The 23,292-nt window shown below is 55.6% G+C and overlaps 1 protein-coding gene across 2 annotated transcripts in view; it reads right to left on the bottom strand.

Moving 5' to 3' along the window:
• Positions 1-472: 472 nt before the first annotated feature.
• Positions 473-23,292, bottom strand: part of DNAJB6 (DnaJ heat shock protein family (Hsp40) member B6) — a 57,204-nt gene continuing 34,384 nt past the window's right edge. Inside the window, exons 7-10 of one of the 2 annotated variants that reach the window (XM_061199003.1) lie at positions 22,262-22,403; positions 21,719-21,789; positions 5,876-6,091; positions 473-1,687 (exon numbers count right to left, since the gene is read on the bottom strand). In XM_061199003.1, coding sequence (XP_061054986.1) covers positions 1,605-1,687; positions 5,876-6,091; positions 21,719-21,789; positions 22,262-22,403 — 512 coding nt within the window. In that variant the 3' untranslated portion in view covers positions 473-1,604. The remainder of the gene's footprint in view (positions 1,688-5,875; positions 6,092-21,718; positions 21,790-22,261; positions 22,404-23,292) is intronic. The other variant, XM_061199004.1, reaches the window with a different exon arrangement.

Here is a 23,292-nt window from a genome sequence, read left to right as displayed (position 1 = left end):
TGTCCTATCCTGGGTGACCGGCCTTGAGGACCTGAAACCTTCCTCGCATTGGGCCGGCCCTCCCCCTGGGTCCCCACAGCAGGGAGGCTCTGGGCTGTGAGCGGCTGAGAAGAACCAAGTCAGGGCGTCGTGCGTGGTGGTCCCCCCTCGGAGAGGCTCCAACTCCTTGGAGTGACCCTCCTTTCACGGCCCCGGGACGTGACCGCTGTCCTCGGCCAAGACAGAGTCTGGAGGCATGCCTGGCTCGTCTCCGTGCTTCCCGTGGTGTCAGCAAGGCCGCTGGTTTCACACGTCGTACATTCAGGGGCGACGTCGTCTTTAAAACAACATTCCCACTCTACGATAATGCATCTCAGAATCTAGACCCTTGCCCCCAAAATACCACTTGATCTCTCATAACTGAAATGACAGAGAAGAACTGCTTTTCTTTTTAATTACTAATAACTGATGTTTATAGACGATGGCAAGTGAGTGTTAGTCAATAACGCTTACAGTTTATTTACGTGGGTAGCACTTAAAATCCGTTACGCTTTCATGGTTACATTGTCCACACTAAGCATCAAACACCAGTCCACTCTTCACCCAAGAGTCCACACCACCTTCCACTACAACCAGGTACACGGAGCAAACTGCACAGTCACCTGAGAACCACACGCGTCACACTCGCTCCCGGCGCCCAAGCCCGCGGCTCGGCCATGAAAGCTGTGCCCCCAGTGCCCGGACTCCCAACGCCGCTGGGTGAAAGCTGCTGGTGTTTGAAAATCCCATCCAAGCTTTTCACGATGCCCTCGGTGCCTGGGGGCAAAGGGCAAGGGGACTCAGGCGGGTGCAGGAGTGAGAGGAGGGGCCGTGACAGCAGGCGGGGAGGAGGTTAGGGGCCTCGGTCCTGCGGAGGAGTCGCTACCGGAAGCTGGGAGACCCCGGCCCAAGGGAAGCGATTCTTCTGAAAGAGCCGGTGCTAGAGCCCGCAACCAGCTCAGCGCCTGTGCTCAGTACCTCACGAGCTGCATGTGGGAGGGGCTTGTCTGCTTCCCCCCAGGCTGAGCCTAACCTAAGAGCCAGAGGTGCTACTACTGAACAGAATTTTGTAGACTCCCGTGTCCCTGCCAAAACAACTACGGATCCAAGGAAAGACGGGCTATTCGAGACGATTAGAATTAAAACCACCAACGTGAAGGGGCTCCACACCTCGAGCGGCCAGGTCACCGTGAAGGTCTGGCTCCCCGAAACTGAAGGGAAGGTCACCCGGGGCCAGGAGTCACCTTTACGTCGCCCTGTGCTACACACTCAGCGGAGGAGCGAAGGTCGTGTCGCGAGCATGCGCACGCCGTCGGGAGCGCCCCACGGCCAAAGCTGCAAGCATCTCCGCAGCTGTGCGCCAGGGAAGCAGGGCGGCCTCAGCCGCCGGGGGGATGCGCGGGCGCAGAGCCGGACAAGCAGGGACGGCCCCACGGCTCCGTGTTCCCGCCCCCCGGGCCCCGACCGGTGTGCCCCCCGCGTCCCCAGCGCCGAGCAGGTGTGGCGTCGGGGCGGCGGGGAAGCAGGCGCGGCAGCCGGCACGCGCACAGCCCCTCGGCCGGCCGCCCGCCGCTCCCTCGGCCCATCTACGGGCGGCTCTGGCTCGACTTCTTCTTCCTCGACTCCTCTCTCTGCTTCTGCTTCTTCCTCTTGCCGCCTTCTTTGAATCCTGAGGAAACAGGCGTGTGAAACACTGCAGAGGAGCAGCTGCGGCCCCACTAAGAGGCAGACGTGTCTCTAGATATCCCCCCGGTTAAAACCAACCAACCTCGCGATACAGTTACGTGTCCTCACTATCTGCTGCGTATCTAAGGCTCAACAAAAACATGGACAGGCTTAACACTTGGCGATGGAAACCTCTAACATGATCCGACCAGCATCCCAGCCCCGCGGAGGCTGCGGGCTCGCCCTCAGCCCGCCAAGCCAGCCCCGCGGGCCTGCCCATCATCTGTCCCCACGACCCAGCCCCAGGTCACCTGGAGACAAGGCAGGGCAGGCTCCGCCTCGGGGGATGGGCCTCCCCGGGGGCCCCTCTGCAGGGAGAAGCCCAGCTGTTACAGCGTCCGGGGCTCAACCCATGCCCCACTCCAACCTTTTCCCCTGTGCCGTGTGCTTGCCCGAAGCCGGGGGAGAAAGAGGCGGCGGGTGTGACCCGCTCACCCTCCTGAGGTTTTGTCCGAAGAACCAGAAGAGCTCCGGGTTATTTCTGCGAAAACAGCTCAGGACCTTGTGTCGCGTTAGTGCACATAGACGTGGGCGGAGGAGCGGGACGCTGAATTTGGTAACAGAAGATCGTTTGAACGGTCAGCCTAGAACCAGGCCGGGCCACTGCAGGCCTGTGACCTAATGCGCGTGGGCCCCTAAGCCTGCTGAAAAGAGCACATAAAAGCATCCTCGAGATTTTAAATTAGGAGGCAGGTGTCATTTTAGAACACAATCTCCTCTCCAGACGGAACCCAGACCCAGTCTGTTCACGACACGCATGTGTCCACACAGAACCACCCCTGGGTGGGCCGGGCCCGGGGGTCAGTTAGATGGGCGCCGACAGCCAACCGGGACCTGATCACGATGCCCGCTGCGGGACGGGGGGGAAGCTGAGGACACACACGTGCCTCCAACAGGACGAGGCTGCCGGGGCCTCCCAGCCTCACCACCGACTCAAACGCCCCTGGAATCCGCTCGCAGAGGGTGGAGGCTGGCGCAGTCCCCAGGGCTCTGCGGCCTGTGTCCTGCCTGCTCTCCCATCAGCACAGCCGTCCGGGTCATGTGCTGTACGGAAGTGGCCCTGACACGGGGGCCGCGGCAGGGGCCCTAAAGGTCCTCACGCCCAGCGTCCTCCTGCCTGACTCGGCTACCTACACAATAAGCCAAAAGGAAGAGAAACACCTGCTAACCCACCGCCAACGCACAGCAGCCCCGTCCCTGTGACCAGGCTGCTCCGGCCAGAAGTCGCTCCTCTCAGCTGTCCCTTTCACACTCGACCACAACGACCGACCGAGGGGGCCACGGGGGTGCTGGGACCCTCTCCTGCCTCATACTCAGGCCCCGGCCCCATCTCCACTCATGAATCCCCTAAGCCCGAAGGGGCCCCCGGGCACACACCGGGCAGAGCTGGGAAGTTAAAAGGATCAATGTTACCCTTTCATTTATGAATTTCTTCTTCACATTGAATAATTTTAATTTTCCTTTTTAACAGTTACACATTCTCGATAGACCTCCAGAGTGTGTGGAATCCATAAATGAAAAACACTAATCCTTTATCCACATCTCACCGTCTAATTTACGGGCTCCGAGAGGCGTGCGATGCGTCCTCTGAAATAAAGCCGGGGCGGTCACCCCGTCTCACAGCAGGTTAACAACACAGTGAATGCCGGCAAGAAGGCACCATCGGGCTGAACACAGAACTCCCCCCGCAGACGGGCCAAGGCTCCCCCAGCCACACCCTGACCCTGAACCACACAGGCCGCACCGTCAACACGGGAGATCCTCCCAGGAGCAATCAAGCCCATGTTCTGAGACCTGAGCGCATCGCAAGCAAGAGCTCGTTTTTAGCCTAAAATCATCAGAACCCGCCAGGCCACTGCCCACCCCGCCAGCCCCGGGGGCACCTAGCCCGCCGATTGCTCAAACGGCTGAAGCACCAAGTGGGGACACCGGACACTTTGTAGAGAACCAAGCCCTTCACCACATGCTTCTAAGAAAGCTGCCCGCGATGTGAAAGCCTGGCAGGAAGTCACCGCGGGGGCCTCCAGACCACGCAGAGCGCATCCGCTGGAGGGGCAGGCGTGGCGGGCAGGACGGGGGCGGCGGGAGCGGCCCGGCAGGTGCCCATCACTCTGCTCCCTGGAGGCCCTGACCCACTGGGCACCTAGCTTTGCCCTGTTACCCCGGTGGCCTTTTCCGCTGTCCCAGTTTTGGAGTCTTCCTCCGGAACAGCTCTGTCATCTCTCGATAAGAAGTCAAATGAGCTCACTATAGTCATGTAAAAAGCATATCTTTAATTCTTGTGGTGATTCATTCTGACACTCTTTTGAAGGCCTCGTAGCTTGATTTGAAAGAAGGAAACAAACCACACACACAAAAAAAGTGTGCTCCGCAGCGCCCAGCACCTGCCAGGCCGAGCCCTGGCCGCCCGACATCGCTGTGGAGCACGGGCAGGAAGAAGCATTCGGCAAAAGCACAAGGCCATTGCTCGCCCTCGTGTGTAAGCATGTGCGGAGCTCATAAGTCAACAGTTTCCCCACCTGGAAACAACACCTGGGAGGGACCTGACGGTAAAAACTGACAAAGCACAAGATTTCACAAAGAATTATTATTTTCTGATGATTCCCCAGCAGTGGCTACTCTCCTTCCGTCCACAGCCCTGGTCTCTGGTGCTCAGAGGCAGCACGGGCTTCGCTGTGACCCCAGGCCCACTTCCAGTTCAGGAAGCCAGCTAGATGCCTAAACAAGGCTCCTCCAGGCAGGTCTGAGCCCGCACGCCTCACTCTTGGGAACTGGGATATTCCCACCCAGCTTAGACACCCAGGTTTATGGTCACCTTCCAACCAAAGGGACAGCCCGTAAAGTCCCTGTTCAAATGGTATTTGTTCAGGGAAACTGAATCTACAGCCCTGCCCCTCGCCAAGTCCAGCCAACCAGTGGTCAGGACCAGGAGGTGACGATAAATCTGGGGAAAACATCCACACGCCCATTCAAGGCAGAACAAGTTTCTTCTAAATTCGCACAGCCCTTCCACTTACAATCACCTCTATTTTTCTTTCAATTACCCAGGAAGAGGCTAACGCTCCCAGATGGCCCATGTGCCTTGGGTGGCACTGCTCTCTGGCAGCCGGTGGCCAGGTCCGCGCAGTCCCGCGGGGCTCTGCACCCTTGCTCAGAGCCCAGGACACCCGCCTTCCGGTGGGTGGATGGGACAAATCCCCTGTCCTCCTCAAGACCCAAGCACACACCCTGCTCCACATGAAAAGGGCCAGAAGGTGACTGAAGGAACAGAGCTCCCAATAGAAAGTTCTGGGAGAAGAAAGGGATAGACCTCATCCTTTCAGTTCCCTGCGCAGACGATGCTTTCTTGCCCTAGGTTCACAGAAGTAACCTCACGACGTACACTGAGACGTCACCCTGAAACAAGGGACCAAGGATCCATCTCTTCCTCCACATAACCTGCTGTGGTCAACCTGGCGACTTCCAGTGCTGAGAACCAAGACGGGCACAAACGCTTCAAACCGATGAGTAATTCAAACTAGATTTATATCGGCTTTTAGACCCAGCCAGAGTCAGCCTGCATGCACAGCCATGCCGTCAGAAGTAATCCAGAACCTTCTACAGGGAACACACTTCAAAGACCCATCTGGGCTAAGAAATTACAGGTCAAGAAGCTGGAACAGGGCAGAGCGGGGTCTGGAGAAAGAGGGTCACGAAGCCTCAGTGCATCCAGAGGTGGGACACCTCCCCTGGGGTAAGGGTGGGTCAGCACCCATCCACCTGACCACAGGACCCCTGGGGGCGGGTGTCAGGTTCTGCCTGTAACTCAACAGCAAGGCAGGGAGGCATGGCTGAAGCCGCAGGGCCCCCAGGAGAGGCTGGGCGGGCGGCCACTCTGCGGGACCAGACCCCCAGCATGAAGTTGAAAGTTACACAAAGGGGCTCAGCTGCTGCTCAAGACAACACACGGTATGCCGTGGTGGGAGACCAGCACCCCGCTTTAGTGTGGGCTCCACGCGGCCTCACCCCACCCGCCCACCCGTCCGTCAGGCCACGACGCAGCAACACAGGTGCCATCTCGGTCCTCGGGGGCCCCGGGAAGGCTGGGAGGCAGCCCCGCGGGGAGGCTCTGCGGCGGACCCCCCGTGCACACCTGCGGGGAACGCGGCCGGGGGCTCCCAGCTGCTGCCGGCCCGGTGCCGGCCTGGCTCGTCCTCGTCCTCACCCGGGGGGTGGGGCGTGTGTTTGGGCACAGAGGCTGGCCGGTGGGACTTCAGAGGGCGGGCACTGGTGCTGGCGGGCTGGGCGGGCAGCGCGTGCTGGCCTCGTCGCCGGCACTCTTCCGCGAAGGCGTCCTCGTCGGCCACACCTGAAAGCACAGGATGGAGACGGGCATGAGCCGTGCGGCGGGAGGTCCTGGAGCGGGAGGAGGAGGCCCTCATCTCGCGCCGGGCCGGCTCGAGCAGGGCCTCAACCGGATCTTCCGAGAGAGAACAGAGGAAACCAAAGTAGCCCCCAGGGGAGCGGCAGCGCATCCTGAAAGCACACCCGACCTTCAAGAGTGAGGGCGGGGCCCCCGTGACAAATTCACCCTCAGAATCGGCACAAGGGTGTCACCCCGGAGGAGTGGGCTCCGGGCCAGCCATCGGTCTCTCTCGCAGCTGCAATGCCAGGACCTGCACTAGACCTGCGGTGATGGAGGCGGCGGCCACCCGGCTTCCCGCCCGCTCGTGCCAGAGGGCGGCTCCGAGCTCTGGGCCGGGGACCCGCACGCACGGTCACCTGTCACCGGACGCACAGCCAAGAACATTTCTCGTTGCTCTCCAGGTTGTGTTTCTCTTGGTGTTTTCAAAAACATAAGGTTTGCACATTAGGTGGATACTAGCAATAAAATTAAGAAACGAATGATAATAGTCACCGAATAACTTCAAATTTCATTCTCTGGGGGGTTTTAGATCAGCAGTCACGCGGGGGGTTGGCGGGGCCTAAGGGAAAGGCTGTCAGAAACCCAGTAACAACGCAGGACACAACCCATCTGATGTGAGCAGTGACACCAGGCGGTAGCCTTCCTGTGCCTCAACAACCCTGGCTCCCTGGACGGTGAGTGGGCCCGTCACCCAAACCGCGACGTCCAGGGCGCACACCGCTGAGCCCCAAGCAGGCGACAGCCAGTGTGACCCGAGGCGCTCGCCCACTCGAGCTCTTCCCCAGGCAGACCCTCCCTCCATCGCTGCCGGCCCCGCCCACCCCGCCAACACGGAGGACGACGGGCCTGCAAAGATGCTCCCTGTAACGAAGACCTGCTCTCTCAGGGGGGTGCGCGATTACAATCCTTTCCGCACCATTTACAAGTCCCCGAGCGCCAGGTTCAGTGCTGGAAACAGGCGGGCGGCCTCCCCTCCATTTCCTCCAGACGCCTGAGCTCAAGTACTGGCCCCAACCCGCTCTCACCGCCCCCGCGCTCACCGCACCCCCGCTCACCGCACCCCCGCTCACCGCCCCCGAGCTCACCGCACCCTGCTCACCACACCCCACTCACTGACCCCCCGCTCACCGCCCCCGAGCTCACCGCACCCCACTCACCACACCCCACTCACTGCCCCCGCGCTCACCGCCCCCGAGCTCACCGCACCCCGCTCACCACACCCCACTCACTGACCCCCCCCCGCTCACCGCACCCCGCTCACCGCCCCCCCGCTCACCGCACCCCCGCCGCCCCCGCTCCGCAGAGGATACCTCCTCTGACACCGCAAAGAAATATGGTGACCTCGGGAGGCCTAGCACCCGGGCGTGCATTTTAAGGCTCTCCACGCCCTGCAGGGCCTCTGACATTCCCAGCACGGGCTCGGCAGGGCGCCCTGGGCTCATGGTCTCTCCCAACAGCACATCCCCTCCCTCCAAGAGACATGCGTGAGCCGCTTGTGCCGCCAGCTAACCAAGCGCTCGGAGAGAGCACCTAGCGGTCGGCGCACGTGGCCTTGACCACCGTCACACCAGATGCCACCCCTAGCAGTCCCCTGAGGACCTATGGCCACCGTCACGGCGGCTTCTCAGAGTCAAACGGACCGCCGAGCTGAGGAAGCAGGCCCTGGGCGCGGCCGTCACAGCTGCTCCCCGTCCCCCGAGCAGGGGCGCCCCTGTGCCCGCTGAGGGGGGTCGTCAGGCACCGACTGGACGCAGGCTTCACGCGAGAGCAGGGCGCTCCCAGAACACGCCTGTCTGGAGGAGGGACGTGCGCGAGCGAGGGTCCCAGGGCAGGGCCACTCCACCCCCCGGGGGCTCTGCGGGGTCGAAACGCAGATATGACTCCCAAATCCACGGAGCCCTCCCAGGGCAGGGGGCCCCACGGGGCCGCGGCTAATACACCACCACCACGGCGACTTGATCTCAGAATCCTCACTGGACGCGGTAGGCGGGGGAGCGTGGGCAGCCCCAGCATGGCCGCAGGGTCGTGCAGGCTCGCGGCCCCTGCGGTCAGGGAGCTCGGCACCCAGCAGCCCAGGCACAGGCTCGGCTTGTCTCCACCTGGGGAGGCGGCGGCAGCCTGGGTGGGCCTCCGGGGTGAGCAGCCGGCCCTTCCCCGGCTCCAGACGCAACCGCGCCCGGTGGTTGATGTGACCTTAAGGATGGCACGTCGCCCACAGGTGTACCCTGAGCATCCCAGGTGCTGGACGACACACAGCAGCGTGTTCGCTCTGAGTGCCCGCGTGACCGCGACGGGCCTGGACGTGGTGGTGGGGGCGTCCCAGGAGGTCCGGGCACCCTGGGGGCCAGCCCGCCGCTGTGTTACTCACCTCAGGTCAGCTCAAACCCACTGGGTCCCTGTCGGCCGCACAGAAGAGGCGGTGCTCCCCCTGCCCCATTCCGCTCAGGGAAGCCCCACCTGCAGGACCGCACGGCCGTGGGCACAGACGACACTTACCTGCCAGGCCGGGCGCGGGAGGCCCGGTGAACGGACAGCGCCGGCTGTGTCCCGCGCACGGCATGGTCGCCTGCTCTGCTCCCTGACAGTCTTCAGTGGCGCCAGCGCACAGGCCGGGAGGCTCCCGTAGGAGCCGCATCCACCCGGCGTGCCCCCTCAGCCGTGCTGTCACCCCGGGCCCCGGCCGCACACACCAGCCCGTCCCCAGGCCCCGGCCACCCCAGCCCTCAGGGCCGCTGGGCACGCTCTGCGTCTGCCGTCTGGTTAGAGGATGAAACGGTCTCTGTCTCTAAGACGTTACTCCTGGCGTTCCGGAACAAATCCCAGGACACCACGCAGAACGCACTCCAGGCCTTCAGGGTCTGGTGACCTCCCCGAAGACCGGGACCCACTGTGGGCAAAGGCGGGGACACTCTTGGGTCCTGGGGACCCCCTCCCCTGGCAGCCGTGCTTCTGCCTTGTCCCCTCCCGCCCCGGGCACGGCCGGCTCTGGCGAGGGGCTTGCGCTGACCTGGTTGGCCCCCTGCACCCTCCTCCCGGGCTAATCCTGGCACCCTCCCACTTCCGGCCTTGCTTCTGTGAAGCCCCCTCCCTGCGGGCCCGGCCGCACCGTCTCTGGACCAGGCATTGTCCAGGGGTGGACGCAGGGGCCACAGCTGAGAGCCGGACTCTCGGGCTTGGGCTCCGAGGCGAGCCCTTCAGAAGCTGCGACGGACACGCAGCTGGCGCCACTGTCCCACGAGCTGGCCCTCGTAGACACCGTCACCTCTGTGCCCCCAGGCCCCCCCTCCAACATCATGAGCCCCAGAGGCCCTGGGGTCTGGAGCACGATGATCAAGCCACAGACCCCACAAGGTTCCCCATAAAGCTCTTCCATGTCTCAAGTACCAGGAAAAGGATTTGGGGAAAAGAAAGGTGGATGTTGAGAAGCTTATCTGAATACTTCTGCTGGACACTTTCTGGAAGGAATCCCTCGACGTGTTCATTCAGGCGTTCATTTTGAACCCACTGCACCACACGCACAATAACAGCAGGCACTGACAGACTGACAGGAAAGGAGGCCACCACACCCAGAAGTGCAACCAGCTGTGGGCGACACAGGACCCCCTTGTCTGAGAAGACGACCCGCTGCTGCTGCTGGTCTGAATAAGGACCATCAGCAGTCAACTCCTGCCACTTCAAGCGTTCAAGCCGGTGCCTCCCCTGCAGGGGCCTGGCCTCACTGCACACATGGGGGGAGTGAGCGGACCTGTGCTGCTCGCTGCGTCCCACGGCTCCTGAGCAAGAGAGACGAGAAGCCGAGGGGCACGGGAGGCTCGGCAGACGTGCGGCATGCGAAGGAGAGCGGGCAGCCCCGGAGGGCAGGGAAGGAGGCCATCCTGCCCCGACGCCAGCCCCCCCGTTTTCCCCAGGCCCAGCTGACGTCTCAGAACCGACACAGGCCTCTATCGGGTCTCCCCGCGCCGCAGCCCGGCTCGCCCCAGGAGCTGACCTAACTGCTCCAGGATGCAGATGGCAGAGGTCTGTAAACGGCCCCCAGCGACTGTCGTGTGCACCCTGAAGCCAGGCCCCGGAGACGCCCCTCGGGCCTGTTCAAGGGCAGGTTTGTCCAGGGCAGAGGCAGCTCTGCCTTCAGGGCAGACGGGGCCGCGGGATGCCAGTACCCTGCCCTCCCCTGCCCAGCACCTGGGTGGAGGCGGAGCCCCTCCCCCGGAGGGCAGGCGTCTCAAGCGGACGTGAGAGGCCCCGGGAAAAGCAGCACCGGGAACTCCCGAGACAGACGCAGGAAGAGCTGACGCCTGGGCGAGGGCTGCACAGAGGCCTTGCTGGCGGCCTCCCCTGCACCCGCTCTGACGGCTCCAGTGTGTCCCAGTCTGTTCCAGGGCTTCCCCGTCGTGCCGCCTGGGGCTCCTCGTTCTCACAGCGTCCCTCACCCCCCAAGTCCTCCCACAAGACCCACCCCAGCTCCAAGGGCTGCGTCCGTCCTGCGTCGGGGGCCCAGGGGGCTGGACCACGTGACCCGCGACAAGGACCCACCAGGCCTCCCCCTGAAAGCAGCGCAGAGCCCAGGATCTCCCACCCCTGCAGGTGTGGGCGCGCAGAGGACCCAGCCGGCCTGTGCCACCTTCTGCCCTCAGACCCCCTTCCTCCCCGGCCCCCAGCAAGCCACCCTCGGCTGTGGGACATAACCGCTGAAGCAGCGCAGACACCTCGAGCCTCGAGGGCGTGGCGGGGAGGCCGGGCCTCGAGTGAGGGGGTCCTGGAGGCGGAGAGGGAAGAGGCGGCCCGTCCTCTGAGGCCCAGCCGCCCTGGCTAAGCATGTGGGGCCCTGATTTCAGACAGCAGGAGGGAGGGACACACGCCACCAGCCCAGCTCCATCCCAGGTTGAGGATGGGCTGTGAGTCCAGCTGCGTGAGGAGACACCGCCGCCCCTAAGCCCCGTCGCCAAAACAACTCCTGAGCCTGTGGTTCCCGACGCGGAGAGGAAGGTTCCCTGATGGTGTCCAGCACGGTGGACGCTGCCCGGGAGGCCCACAGAGGCTCTCCTCAGCCAGACACTCTTCCCTAAAGACAGGATCCCTCCGACACCCGGACGACAGCCCAGGTGCCTCCACCACCACCCGCCCCAGAAAACGCCTGCAGCCAAAGCTCCTCCACTTTAAAGAAGGAGCCTTGGGCTCTGCAATGCTCACTTGCTGAACTCAGCATCGGCCGGCACCCACTTTCAGGGAGGGGGGGGACCTTAGCACTCACAGGACCCCCCGTGCCTCCAGACCCCCCAGGCCCCATGTGGATGGTGGGGTGGGCGTCCCAGGGCTGGCTCTCCTCTGAACAAAAACCTTCTCCAAAAAAAGTGCGCTGCCCACCAAGGGTCATGGGACGCAAAGTGCCACCACACGGCAGACGCTTTGAGTCAGTCAGAAGAGGTGACAGTGATGTCCAGCACCTGGTAAGGACAGGAGGACGCGCCCCCCTCATGAGGAGAGAAGGCCCCCACGCGGGCCACCGCCCCCGCCCTCACAGATCCACGTGGGGCCTCTCCGTACAACCTGAACTTCCAGGAGTTAACACCAGGAAGTGATGACCGCCACTCCCATCCCATCCCCCCACTCCCAACATCACACCTTCTGAAAGCCAACCACATTTTGGGCTTCTTTCTACAGCCTTTTCCAAAATTTCCATACGTTTCTGTTAACTGCTGAAACATTCCTCTTCTACGGAAACTCACTAATTGTTTCAGCAATTTACTATATAAAGGCAAAACACATTACTTGAAGAAAAATAAATAAGTCACATCCATTCTTACAACCCAAACAGAATTTACTGTTCTGGCATAATTTCCGCTAACCTCTTCCTCTGCAGAAATTAGCTATTAATGCACATGAATTCACTAAAGTTTACGTGGGATACAATTCAAGCATCCTTTTCATTTGGGAAACAGAAAACATCCTGCCTTCTAGCACCAAGTTAGATACAATTTCAAAACAAACCACAACCTGCCAGTGCCCCTGTGCCCAAGCTCACTGAAGTCACCAAGGAACTATGAGGGGAATGTCCCAGCCGCTGTCCCATGTGCACAACCACCAACCCAAATGCTCCACTTCTTTCCCCAAATGGAGTCCGAATATGCAGTAGGAATCTGGCTGATAACATGCAAATGAAAGCCAACTTCCTTATATAAAAACAGAATCACTTGTTTCCAAATACGTACAATCCAAAAGGCCTCGGTTGTGGCTGCTGTTTTCTTTCTCTGAGGGGTCGGGGCAGGGGTTAATCCCATACTTCTTCCTATCATGCATACCACGGACACAAATGTAGATGACTCAGACATCCAAAAATGCATCACTGGCCCAAGAGAGGATTCAAATATTTAGGGCCTGATAAGTGCCTGGCACATGTGATGCTGCTTTGCTCTCAGGGACTCAGTGCTGGACACACGCAAACAGAAAGGCATGACAGGACGAGGCCCACGCAGATCAACGGCCAGAGGACGCAGAGACAAAAGCAAGGGCAGAGGCGAGGAAGAGCAGGCGTGCCGTTCCCAGGATGGGGAGGAAAGCAAGGCACGGAAGCAGGCGGGGAAACCTCGGGAGGCGGCACAGACCACGATGTGACTTGAGTGCGGCAGGGCAGGCGTCAAGGATGGGACAGGAGGCAGGAAGAGCGGGCACACGGCCAAGTCTAAAGCACCTCGCAGGCGATTCTAAGCAGGCAGCGACTTAATTTTCGCTGCCAGATTGCGGGCAGGCGACACGGTGACGATGCATGAGACTGACCATCAGATGGACCGAGAAGGCGGTCACGTGAAGGGGGACCGAGTCAGGAGGGGCCCAGGCTCTGGCAGGAGGTGGGCGGTGGTGCTGGCTGCAGCTGTGTGGACACGGGAGGAACACGGACCGAGGGTAAAGGTCAAGGAGACAACAACAGGAACTCTCCTGTCCGAGCCCCTCTGAACTTAAGTCCTGCACAGAATCCACACCAAGGGTCAAAAGCTCCTGTGAAGGGCCGGTGGGCTTGGCCTCCCCACCAGCACCACAGCTTAGAGCGTCCTTCGTGTTACCACCACAGAGGGCGGAGCCCCTTAACCTGCCCTGAGGCACCCGCCAGCCCCGCAAGCGCCCGCCTCTCGCGGTGGGTTAAGGCATCGCTCGTTTGTCTGCGGAGACAGCTGTGGGGCAGGGCAGCTCAGCAACCTGCTCCTGGGGGGGGGGCGTAGTTCCTGACCCACCACAGCACCCCGGGATGGAGGGCATGGCCAGGCTCGGGCGGATGGGGCCCCGCACTCACCCGGAAAGTAGGGGTGTCACAGCTCTGGCCAACAGCGCCTGGAGCTCAGATCTCACCACCACACACCCCCGGGGGTTGTACGCTTTGAGAACAATCACGACATGGAAACCCAGGGAGGCAGAGGCACAGCCAGCCACCGTCCCGGCCTCCCGACCCCGGCACGTCACTCTGCTCTCGCGTAGGCGGCCTCAGGTCGGGCCCCAGTACCCTGCCCTCAGGAGCCGCAGAGCCCCAGGCCCCACTCCTCCAGCGGAGACCACTGTCTCTGGGGCCACGTGCCCGCTTGGCTGAAAAGGGCCCCGAGAGAAGCAGGGTGAGGGTCAGGATCTACGGAGAGGAAGGAGGGGGCGAGGGCTGTGTGCTGTCGGGGGCACTCCTACCACCCGCTCCATAAAGGACAAAGCAACGCTCTGATGCCCTGAGCACCCGTGCGACACAGGCCAGCCCTGAGGGGCGAGCCACCCAGCTTTCCTGCTCAGCCCTCACTCAGGCTGCAGGGACCGGACCGCGCAGCTGAAGCACGACTTCCATCAAGATGACCAAAGGGGCTTCCCTGGCGGCGCAGTGGTTAGGAATCCTCCTGCCGATGCAGGGGACACGGGTTCCAGCCCTGGTCCAGGAAGATCCCACGTGCCGCGGAGCAACTAAGCCCGTGAGCCACAACGACTGAGTAGAGCCCGCAAGCCACAACTACTGAGCCCACATGCCACAACTAATGAAGCCCACGCGCCTAGAGCCCGTGCTCCGCAACAAGAGAAACCACCGCAACGAGAAGCCCATGCACCGCTACAGAGAGTAGCCCCCACTCGCCGCAACTAGAGAAAGCCCGCACGCAGCAACGAAGACCCAACGCAGCCAAAAACAAAAACAAAAAAAATGACCGAAAGCTGTCGTAATAAACAGTAACTGAAATAAGTCATCAAAAAGAATAAACATTCTAATTTTGGTAGGATCTTATATTCACAAAATCTTATTTTCCTAAAGACACAGTTTAATCCACATAAAAATCTCGAGTGATTCTAGTTTCTTCTCGATATTGACATCTGTAAAGACTTATTAAAAAACCATATTATGTAGACTAAGCGGCCATGTGTCATGAACTCGCAGTTGTTTCATCAAAGCACTCCACCAGTGGACACCACATGACAGAGTGCAACCCGGGCCGAAAAGAAGACCCAAAGGACAAGAGAACACAAGTCCTGAACAGTCGCGTGTTGAATGAGATTTAGTAGGTATTAACATTGGCAAGAAATCTGGGAGAAAGAAATGTGTTTTTAACACATACAAACGTTCCAAGTAAATTAAAGAAGCAAACATACAAGTGAAAGTACATGAAAAAAATATGAAAATTTTTTAGTTGTGGAACATGTAGGACATTAAACAAAAAGCCACCCCAAAAGCCACACAGTACGTCAAATGAACATATGACAACTGAAAAGGAAAATCACTTTAACAGAGCAGGCAAAGGACTCATAAACAATGATGTAACACGGGCCTGTGAAATCAGGGAACCACCGCAGAAAAACAGGGATACCCGCCAACACCAACCAAGAGGCTCCACCTCATCCAGAAACCAGAAACATGAATTTTAACAACTGTTAACAGACAGTATTAACAAGTACGCTGGTAGGCACATACTCTTGGTGGAAAGTAACTTATGACTACCAGCTTTAAATGCACACAGTTCTCCCCCCGACTGTTCAACCTCCTCTAGGCCCCCGACCCAACAGAGCCACTCATACAAGGACACGCACGCCACCCAGACACCTCAACGATCACAGGAACAAAGGGACGCCGAGGCTCCCGGGCTGCACAGGACTCTCAGGCCAGAGCTGCGACGGGCGCCAGCAGCCCCAAGCCCAGACCACGGGCTGCACGGCTGCCCCAGCCAGGCACACACGACCACAGCCATTCCAGAGGCAGCGGGAACCCAGACCCTGCCCGGCAGGTGGCCAGCAGCCAGTTCCTGGCCTCCACAGGAACCTTCCGCCACGCTCCTCAAACACACGAGCACGGGTCAACTGTGCACGGACCCCTCAGGCAGCCCACGGAAAGGCGAAGCACAGACGTCACGCGCGGAGAGCACCTCGCCTGCCCGTCCGGTTCGGGATCCCGTGCTATCAGAGCCCTGGCGTCACCTCCAGCACGCCGGTGTGTCAGGTGAAAGCCCTCGGCCTGGGCTTGGGGCCGAGAGCAGCAAGCACAGCCCGGCAGCCCAGCTGGGCGAAGGCTCTGGGTGCCTCCTCACTGCCGCTGACTGAGGGGCGGTGGAGGGGAAAATGTTCCCCCGAAGTGGAAAGACGGCAGCAGGAAAGGGTAACTCTTCCCTCGAAGCAAATGCAAACCAGAGGAAGAGGGAGCTGTAAAGCCCAGTGGACAAAGGGGCTCACCAGGAAGCTCGGGGGTCTGGTTGCACTGGGCTGAGAGGGGCACAGCCGCATCCCGTGGGTGGTCCCCATCTCCCCCCTTGTGCAATCACAGGGGTGTATTTATCATCTCTTTGGTAAATGCAAGATTTTTTTAGGACCTCCAGAAACATTTTTAATTAGGAGGAAATCCCACGTCATCCCATTTTTAAGTACAGACGACTTGAAGAGGGGAAATCGTTTGGCAGTATTTTTTTGGTACAACCAGAAAAGAGTGGTTTCTGAATGGGTCTCAGCTAACACTCCAAAGATGCTGGGTGTGGTCTTTGTACGCTGTAGTACACGCCATATCACACGGCAACTGAATATAACCCACTCACACAGTTCACGTGTCTTGAATATCTTAAATGACTTCTATTCCCCGCTGACTTCTACCTGATGCTGGCCGTCCCAGTCAGAACTCAGTGCCCTCGGACACCTGTGCTGGTCGTCGTCCAACCAGGTTCCCTAGTGAGTCGGCTAACATATGTATGTATGTAGGTACAGTGCGTATGATAGTAACTTGTGCAACAGTGGAACTCGGGGTGTAACAGCTTGCCCACATGTGAAGATACTGGTACTTGATACCCTCTTAAGGAAATGCTACCTCCAGAATTTAAGCTGGAAAGTCACCGGAATTACTGTTTCAAGAAGAATAATATCTACACGACTTTTTAGATTTTTGGTACATACATTAAGAACTGTATGCAAACTGGAATGTCCTGTGTACTGATCCTCAAAACAACCAATACATCTCAATTATTGAAAAAAAATTAGGGGAACAAACCTAATATTAGTCTCTGAAGACTGTGGTCACGCTGCGCCCGCCCGCTGCGCCACCTGGGGTGGAGAGATGGCCACCAGAACGTTGGGACGGCCCCTGGAAGGACCAAAGTCTGACCACTACTTCCAGGAAGGCCTCAAAGAGGCCACCTCTCCCTCCCGGCTTCACCGCCTGCAGTACTCTCACGCACGTCACGCACAGCGGGCTCACGCTGCCGTCCAGCTGAGTGGAGCTCCGCAAGGGCAGGGAACTCCCCGCATCACACGGTAAGCAAATGTGGTCTTCTCTACGAGACAACGGGAGAAAGAATGCAACACTGCTTCTGCTACAGCATGCCCAGCTCTGGGTCCTACAGCCCTGGGACATGCTCCAGGTAAGAAAGTCCTGTTCTCGTGATGTCCTACCAATGCCTTGAATGCCTTTGGGGACCAGGACAGGACAAGGGAAGGGGTGGGGAGAACAGCACGATCCTGCTGTGCTCTGTGTTCCTTTCAAGAAGCAAATCAACCCTATTGGGATAGAAAAGGACAAGTAATAAGCTGCTACACTTACTAGACTGTGAAACTTACCACCACCGTGGACTATTCGTGGCCCAAAGAACAAAGAAATGTCATCAACCAAGAAGCACCCCCCAATTCCTCCCAAACCAGACCTGGTGGTTACGCGGTACACTCGGACTGGGAGATACGGTGCTCCCAGGCTCAAAGGGCAGCATTCCAGGGGCACGGTGGAAATGAGTGCCATGGGATGATTTATACAACAGATACTTAGGGAATGCTTCCAGCACCACAGGCTAGGGAGAAGCAGCAAGAAAATGGGCAAATCCTGCCCTCGTGGGGTCTGTATTCCTATGGAGGTGGGACTGCAGAAGAGGAGTCTTTGTTCCCTGAATGCTGGGGTCAGAGGGAAAAGGAGAAATAGTCATGGCTCTCCACAAAGTGCAGAACTCACCCAGGTCCAAAACCTCAGTTAATGCCTTTGTATGTAGTTTGGTAAGAACAACTTACAGAGTGCACGAACCAAGGAGCAAAGATTCACCTAGCAAAGAGCAAGCACCGGGTCTTCTGATGCCCAATTCCACTTCTAACAAACAAGACTCTCTCCAAAGTCCCAGCCAGGTCTAGTCTTTGGAAATCCATGATCACCATGATTTCTAGATTTCTGACTGACAGAGAAATAGCTGTTGTAACCTTCCCTCCTCTGACCTTTTCAAGTAGCAAGACGAAATAACTTAGTCACCAAAAAAAAGAAAGAAAAAAAGTTGTCTTATCCCATTTTAACCACTAGTCATACTCAGTGCTAAATCTCCATCTAATTAACCCAATTCATTAGAATTGCAAGGAATAGCAGATTCAAAGGTGCTGAGACAAAAATCAAAAGTCACTCATGTGACCAGCTCTAAAAGCAGAAGCCTTAGACTGACTTTAAGGATGCAAGAAACGGTGACTGAGGAAGAATCTAATTATTTAAGCAAATGTTTCTAGACTTGCAGCATTAAACCACCCACTCTGAAAGTACCAATCACCTTGAAAATAACTCAAAGGGAGGCAGAATCTCGTACCTCATTAAAAAAAAAAAAAAAAAAAAAAAGCCACTGGGTCATATAGTTCAACCTCCACTTGACCACACCATATCAAGTGCTCAAACTCACTCCACAATTTTGTGCTTGAAAACCTCCTGAAATAGTAGTAATTATCCCATTATTGAACTTGCTGATGGCTAACCACTGAGAAGCAATAGCAGAGACAATTAAATGAATTACAAATTACTGCTGGATTCTCTAAAAATAAAAATATTTTCATGTGAGTATGTAGTGCTGAAAGGAGAAAGAAGAGCAGCCCCTGAAGAGGCTGAGGACAGCTAGTGGGTAATCAGGCAGGAGTGGTGAGGCTTCAGTAGACAATAAACAAAGGGAAAACTGACTGGAAAGATGCTGTCCCACAGATAACGTCCCTGGAGCTTCCCCACGTCTGTACTGAAGACTCCAGCAGGCCAGACACACAGGTTACAAGAGTTAACTTCAGGTAAGTCTAAAGCTATCTCTGCAAACTTCTACAATGTGCCCTTTGTGGACCCTCAAGAGGAAGAAAGATGAGCTACCGGGGCAGGTGTGACCACTGGTATCACCTGTATCACAAAGAAGCAGTAACCGGGCTGCTAAAAGCAAACCTGGAACCTCTGAAACCTGAACCGGAAAGACAGGAATGAGGCAACCAGCCATCACTGAACTACATCAAAGCAACGGAGGTGCAGCCTACAGGGACCAAGAAAAGAGCGCGTAAGTGAGAAGAGCACAGCACACACTGCTGCCCCTCAGGACTGTGCTCCGGGGAGCTGAACAGGAGACCTCCATCCTGAGCGACTGTTACGATAACCCCGAGCACGGAGGAAACGCGCGCACACGTGATGCGACAGCCCCGGCGGCGGGCTCACCCAGACAGTGGGCACCGGCAGTTTGTGGGGAGCTCAGTCCCCCGCTGCAAAGGCATTCAGAGCTACAGGAAGATTTTTTTTTTTTTTAATCAGAAAGTATAGGGACTAACAAATGACCAGACCTGTAACGTAAATTAAATGCTCTCGTTCCAAGTCACTCCTTATGTGGGTGATACGACCAGTGCTGGAAACAACACTCACCTCACCGTTCACAGCTGTTTCACAGCACACTGGACTCAAGGCTGCAGGAACGAACTTGACTGCTTCCAAATACTCAGGGAACAAGCCGCGACAGCAACAAGCTCTCTATCCTATTTCATTAACATTCCTATCAACAGACGTGCAGAATAATGGCAATTCTCACAGGCGGGAACGGTGAACGTGTGGTTGTGATGCTCCCCTCAAAAAAATGTCACCAGAAGAGGTTCACCTTCCACCTGCGCCCTCAAGTGGAGCGACCTGCTCACAACCGGGGCTGCACTAAACCCGACCGTCCCAGGACATTCAGATGTGTAAAGCCAAGGTTCCAATAAAACGCTTCCTGGGACACTAACAACTGTGGGCTGGATGAGACTTCTCTTCATTGACCTGGTGTCCAGAGGGGGCCATCGAGCCTGTTCTACCGAATGGTTCGTTCCACCCATCAATGAAAAATATAATCTCCAAGTCAGGGAACTGGCAGCTGTTCCTGTGAGCTTCTCACGTAGTAACAGAGAAACCCTATCCTGACGGCAACAACGAAAGCAGACTTTCTGGTACTAGGGTTTTAGTTTGTGAAAGTAGATTCTACAATGTGGTTTCCCAGAGTGTGGTGTGCCTACACCTCCTACTCCACAGGCTCTGCGAGCTAAGACGGCAGGCACACGGAAGCCCCTTTCCTTGTCTTCCTTGGTCCAGCTGTCTTCCAATACTTACATTCAAGTTTGCAATGTCTTTTTTAACACCTTCTTCTAGCAGTTTCACACTGCTTAGTTCCAAAACAAACTCGAGTGGGGTAGTATAAATACAATCAAACTCTTGTTTAATATTCCTCTGGCTGGAATTCTAGTTATCAATGGTTATCGTGACAGATTATACTGATTGAAAAACAAAAGAAACACCTTTATATTTGCCCACACCTGTATCATTCCATGACTTTACTATGCATATTAGTTCCAAAACAAACTCGAGTGGGGTAGTATAAATACAATCAAACTCTTGTTAATATTCCTCTGGCTGGAATTCTAGTTATCAATGGTTATCGTGACAGATTATACTGACTGAAAAACAAAAGAAACACCTTTATATTTGCCCACAGCTGTATCATTCCATGACTTTACTATGCATATTAGTTCCAAAACAAACTCGAGTGGGGTAGTATAAATACAATCAAACTCTTGTTTAATATTCCTCTGGCTGGAATTCTAGTTATCAATGGTTATCGTGACAGATTATACTGACTGAAAAACAAAAGAAACACCTTTATATTTGCCCACACCTGTATCATTCCATGACTTTACTATGCATATTAGTTCCAAAACAAACTCGAGTGGGGTAGTATAAATACAATCAAACTCTTGTTTAATATTCCTCTGGCTGGAATTCCAGTTATCAATGGTTATCGTGACAGATTATACTGATTGAAAAACAAAAGAAACACCTTTATATTTGCCCACACCTGTATCATTCCATGACTTTACTATGTATATTATCTTTAAATGAGCTGGCATCAAACATAACCTAGAAAACAACAACATATTCTGAAGAATGGAAAACTGGACAGCTGTTTCCTCCCTCACCGAAGAAATGTTCAATAAATTGCTAATCATTATTCAACACTGATAGGAAAATTTTCACACACACTCCAAATACACCAAAGAACACACGTAACTGAAGTCCAGCATCGGCCTTAGTGACCACACACAGCAGGAATGAAAGGACTCTGGGAGCCCAGGCACAAAGTCACACACACACACACACAGGAGGCCTCGCCCCACTCAGGAAAGAATGCACCGAACACATTTGCATTTATTTTCTTTTTTTTTTAAAGCAAATGACAAAGACCCAGTTTACCAGCTTAACTTTTTAAACCTAAGCTTAACACATTACATATTTAAACAATTGTCAAAACTTACTAAGTTGCCAGCATTCATGCACAACTAGAAAACATCCTCAATTTATATTAAACCAGAAATGTATTACCATTAATGCATTAATATCTTTCACTACTAAATACTGAAAAAAATTGAAATTACTTTTGTGGAAGATTCGCCCTGGCGATGTTAACGTCACAGCAGGCTGACACTACTTGACTCATGTTTCAGACACAATGGAAAAGCAGGTCCGTGCTGGTGTTAGTGTACGGAAGAGTCACGGCCACCTTGGATTACGTTTAATAAAAAAGCAAAGTGCATACAGAGATTTACAACAATTTTAAAGACAAAAAAAAAAATGGTCCTATCATGTGGTCCCAACAATAAACTCAAAAGTCTATGACAAGTAGGGCTCCAATGAGCTGTGTATAAATACTTTAGATTAAGTACAGTTATACGGAAAGTCGAGTTCGTGTGAAATCTTCAAAAAAATGTTCCTGTCAATCCTCCCACGGCGCGCGCCAGAGGGAACGCTCTGCTGCGCACGTGCGGCGAGCTACTTGTTATCCAAGCGCAGCAGCTGCTCCTTACCATTTATCGTCAAGGACTTCAGCTGGCCGTCTTCTTCGACTTCCACTCTCTCTTGACCATTCTCGACAATCCTGGGGGGGGGGAATAAGAGGCATTTTAACATCTTGTTATCAAATAAGTAAACATATATGTGAATATAAATGCATATTTTTACAGGACTTGCCACACATATACGTGCAATTACTAATTTTGTGGCTGAAGCCAACCTGCTGAGGACAGACGTTTCTTAAAATCTGACACTGAACACAGGCACAGGCACTAGCAGTCAGAACGGTCACGGTTTCACTACGAATGGTTTCCATTTTACCATTCCAACACACTATTACCCATGAACATGGCTCTAAATAAAGGTGATGTCTAATATATAACACTGAGCAAAAATTCAGAAGGAAAAGCTCTAAATCGGAGATTAAGATTCTCATGGTACCAGACAGACTTAACATACAACCCATATGTCACACACTGGAGGGTGTGCAAAGAAAATGTGGCACCAATGAAACACACCTACTTATTCGAAATATGAACTAGAGAAGATCACTGTACCTCTTTGTAGTGATTTTTCTGCCATTAACCACTTTAGTAGAAGTTGATATAGATTTGTAGTTGCCCATCCCACCGCCACCAAATGCCGTGGAAGAGAATGAAGTGAGGCCCCCGTGACCTAGTGAACCAAAGGAAGTGAATCCTGTGGGAAAACAGGAAAGAAAGATTAGAGACTAGCATGTCCACTGTTGATTGAATGCACACATTTTCATCAGAGCCGCAGGGCAGGAGGAACCCCCCCCTACAAAAGGGCTCTGCCGGGCTTCCCTGCACTTCGCCCTACTGAAGGGGAGCAAGTCGGTGCCGTGCGTCCCACAGGAATGCAGCGCGGTTCCCGCCACAGACGGGCAAACCCAACTTGCTTCTGACTTGCTCCCTGTAATTGTGACCACAGGGAATAAAAATCTGAATTATAAAAAAGCTGAAATAATTTTAGAAAGAATACCACAAAGAATTATCTGGAATAGCACGGGTCTGCAGTTCATGGACTAATTCTCAATTACATGGTGATCGACTACGGACACTGACTTCCACAGCCACACCAAAGCAAGCCAACTTCCATGTTGAGACTGCTTGCTTGTTGAAAGAACTTACTTACCTGTCCCACTCCAAAAGGTCCACATCACAGCACACGTCGCACACTCCCTAACAACTCTTCCTGAGGCTCCTTAAAGGTAAGGACTGCGTCCCGTCCCACACACATTTCTTAAATGAAGTACTGTTGTGATATTTTTAACCAGCTCTATTTTACTCTCCCTTACACTTGAGCACATTACATGGCCTCTAACGAAAGGATGTGCTGGACGGAAGTGCACCGACACCTGCCCTGTGTAGCCAAGTCCAGCCGGCATTTGAGGAGAAGGGCCCTCACAGGTGCGCTGTGTGGGGACCTGTACAAGGAGCACAGCCAGTGCTCACCACAGAGCATTTAAACAAAACTGAGCACCAGAAACACGGCAGCTCCTCTGTTAGGAGGAACTGGGTGAGCGTCAAAGAAAATTTAAGATTACAATTCTTCAGGTGAAACACAG

Source organism: Eubalaena glacialis, chromosome 8, assembly GCF_028564815.1.
Source record: "Eubalaena glacialis isolate mEubGla1 chromosome 8, mEubGla1.1.hap2.+ XY, whole genome shotgun sequence".
Classification (NCBI taxonomy): Eukaryota; Metazoa; Chordata; class Mammalia; order Artiodactyla; family Balaenidae; genus Eubalaena; species Eubalaena glacialis.
Note: the sequence above shows the minus strand (reverse complement) of the source record. Positions and strands in the feature narration are given on the sequence as shown.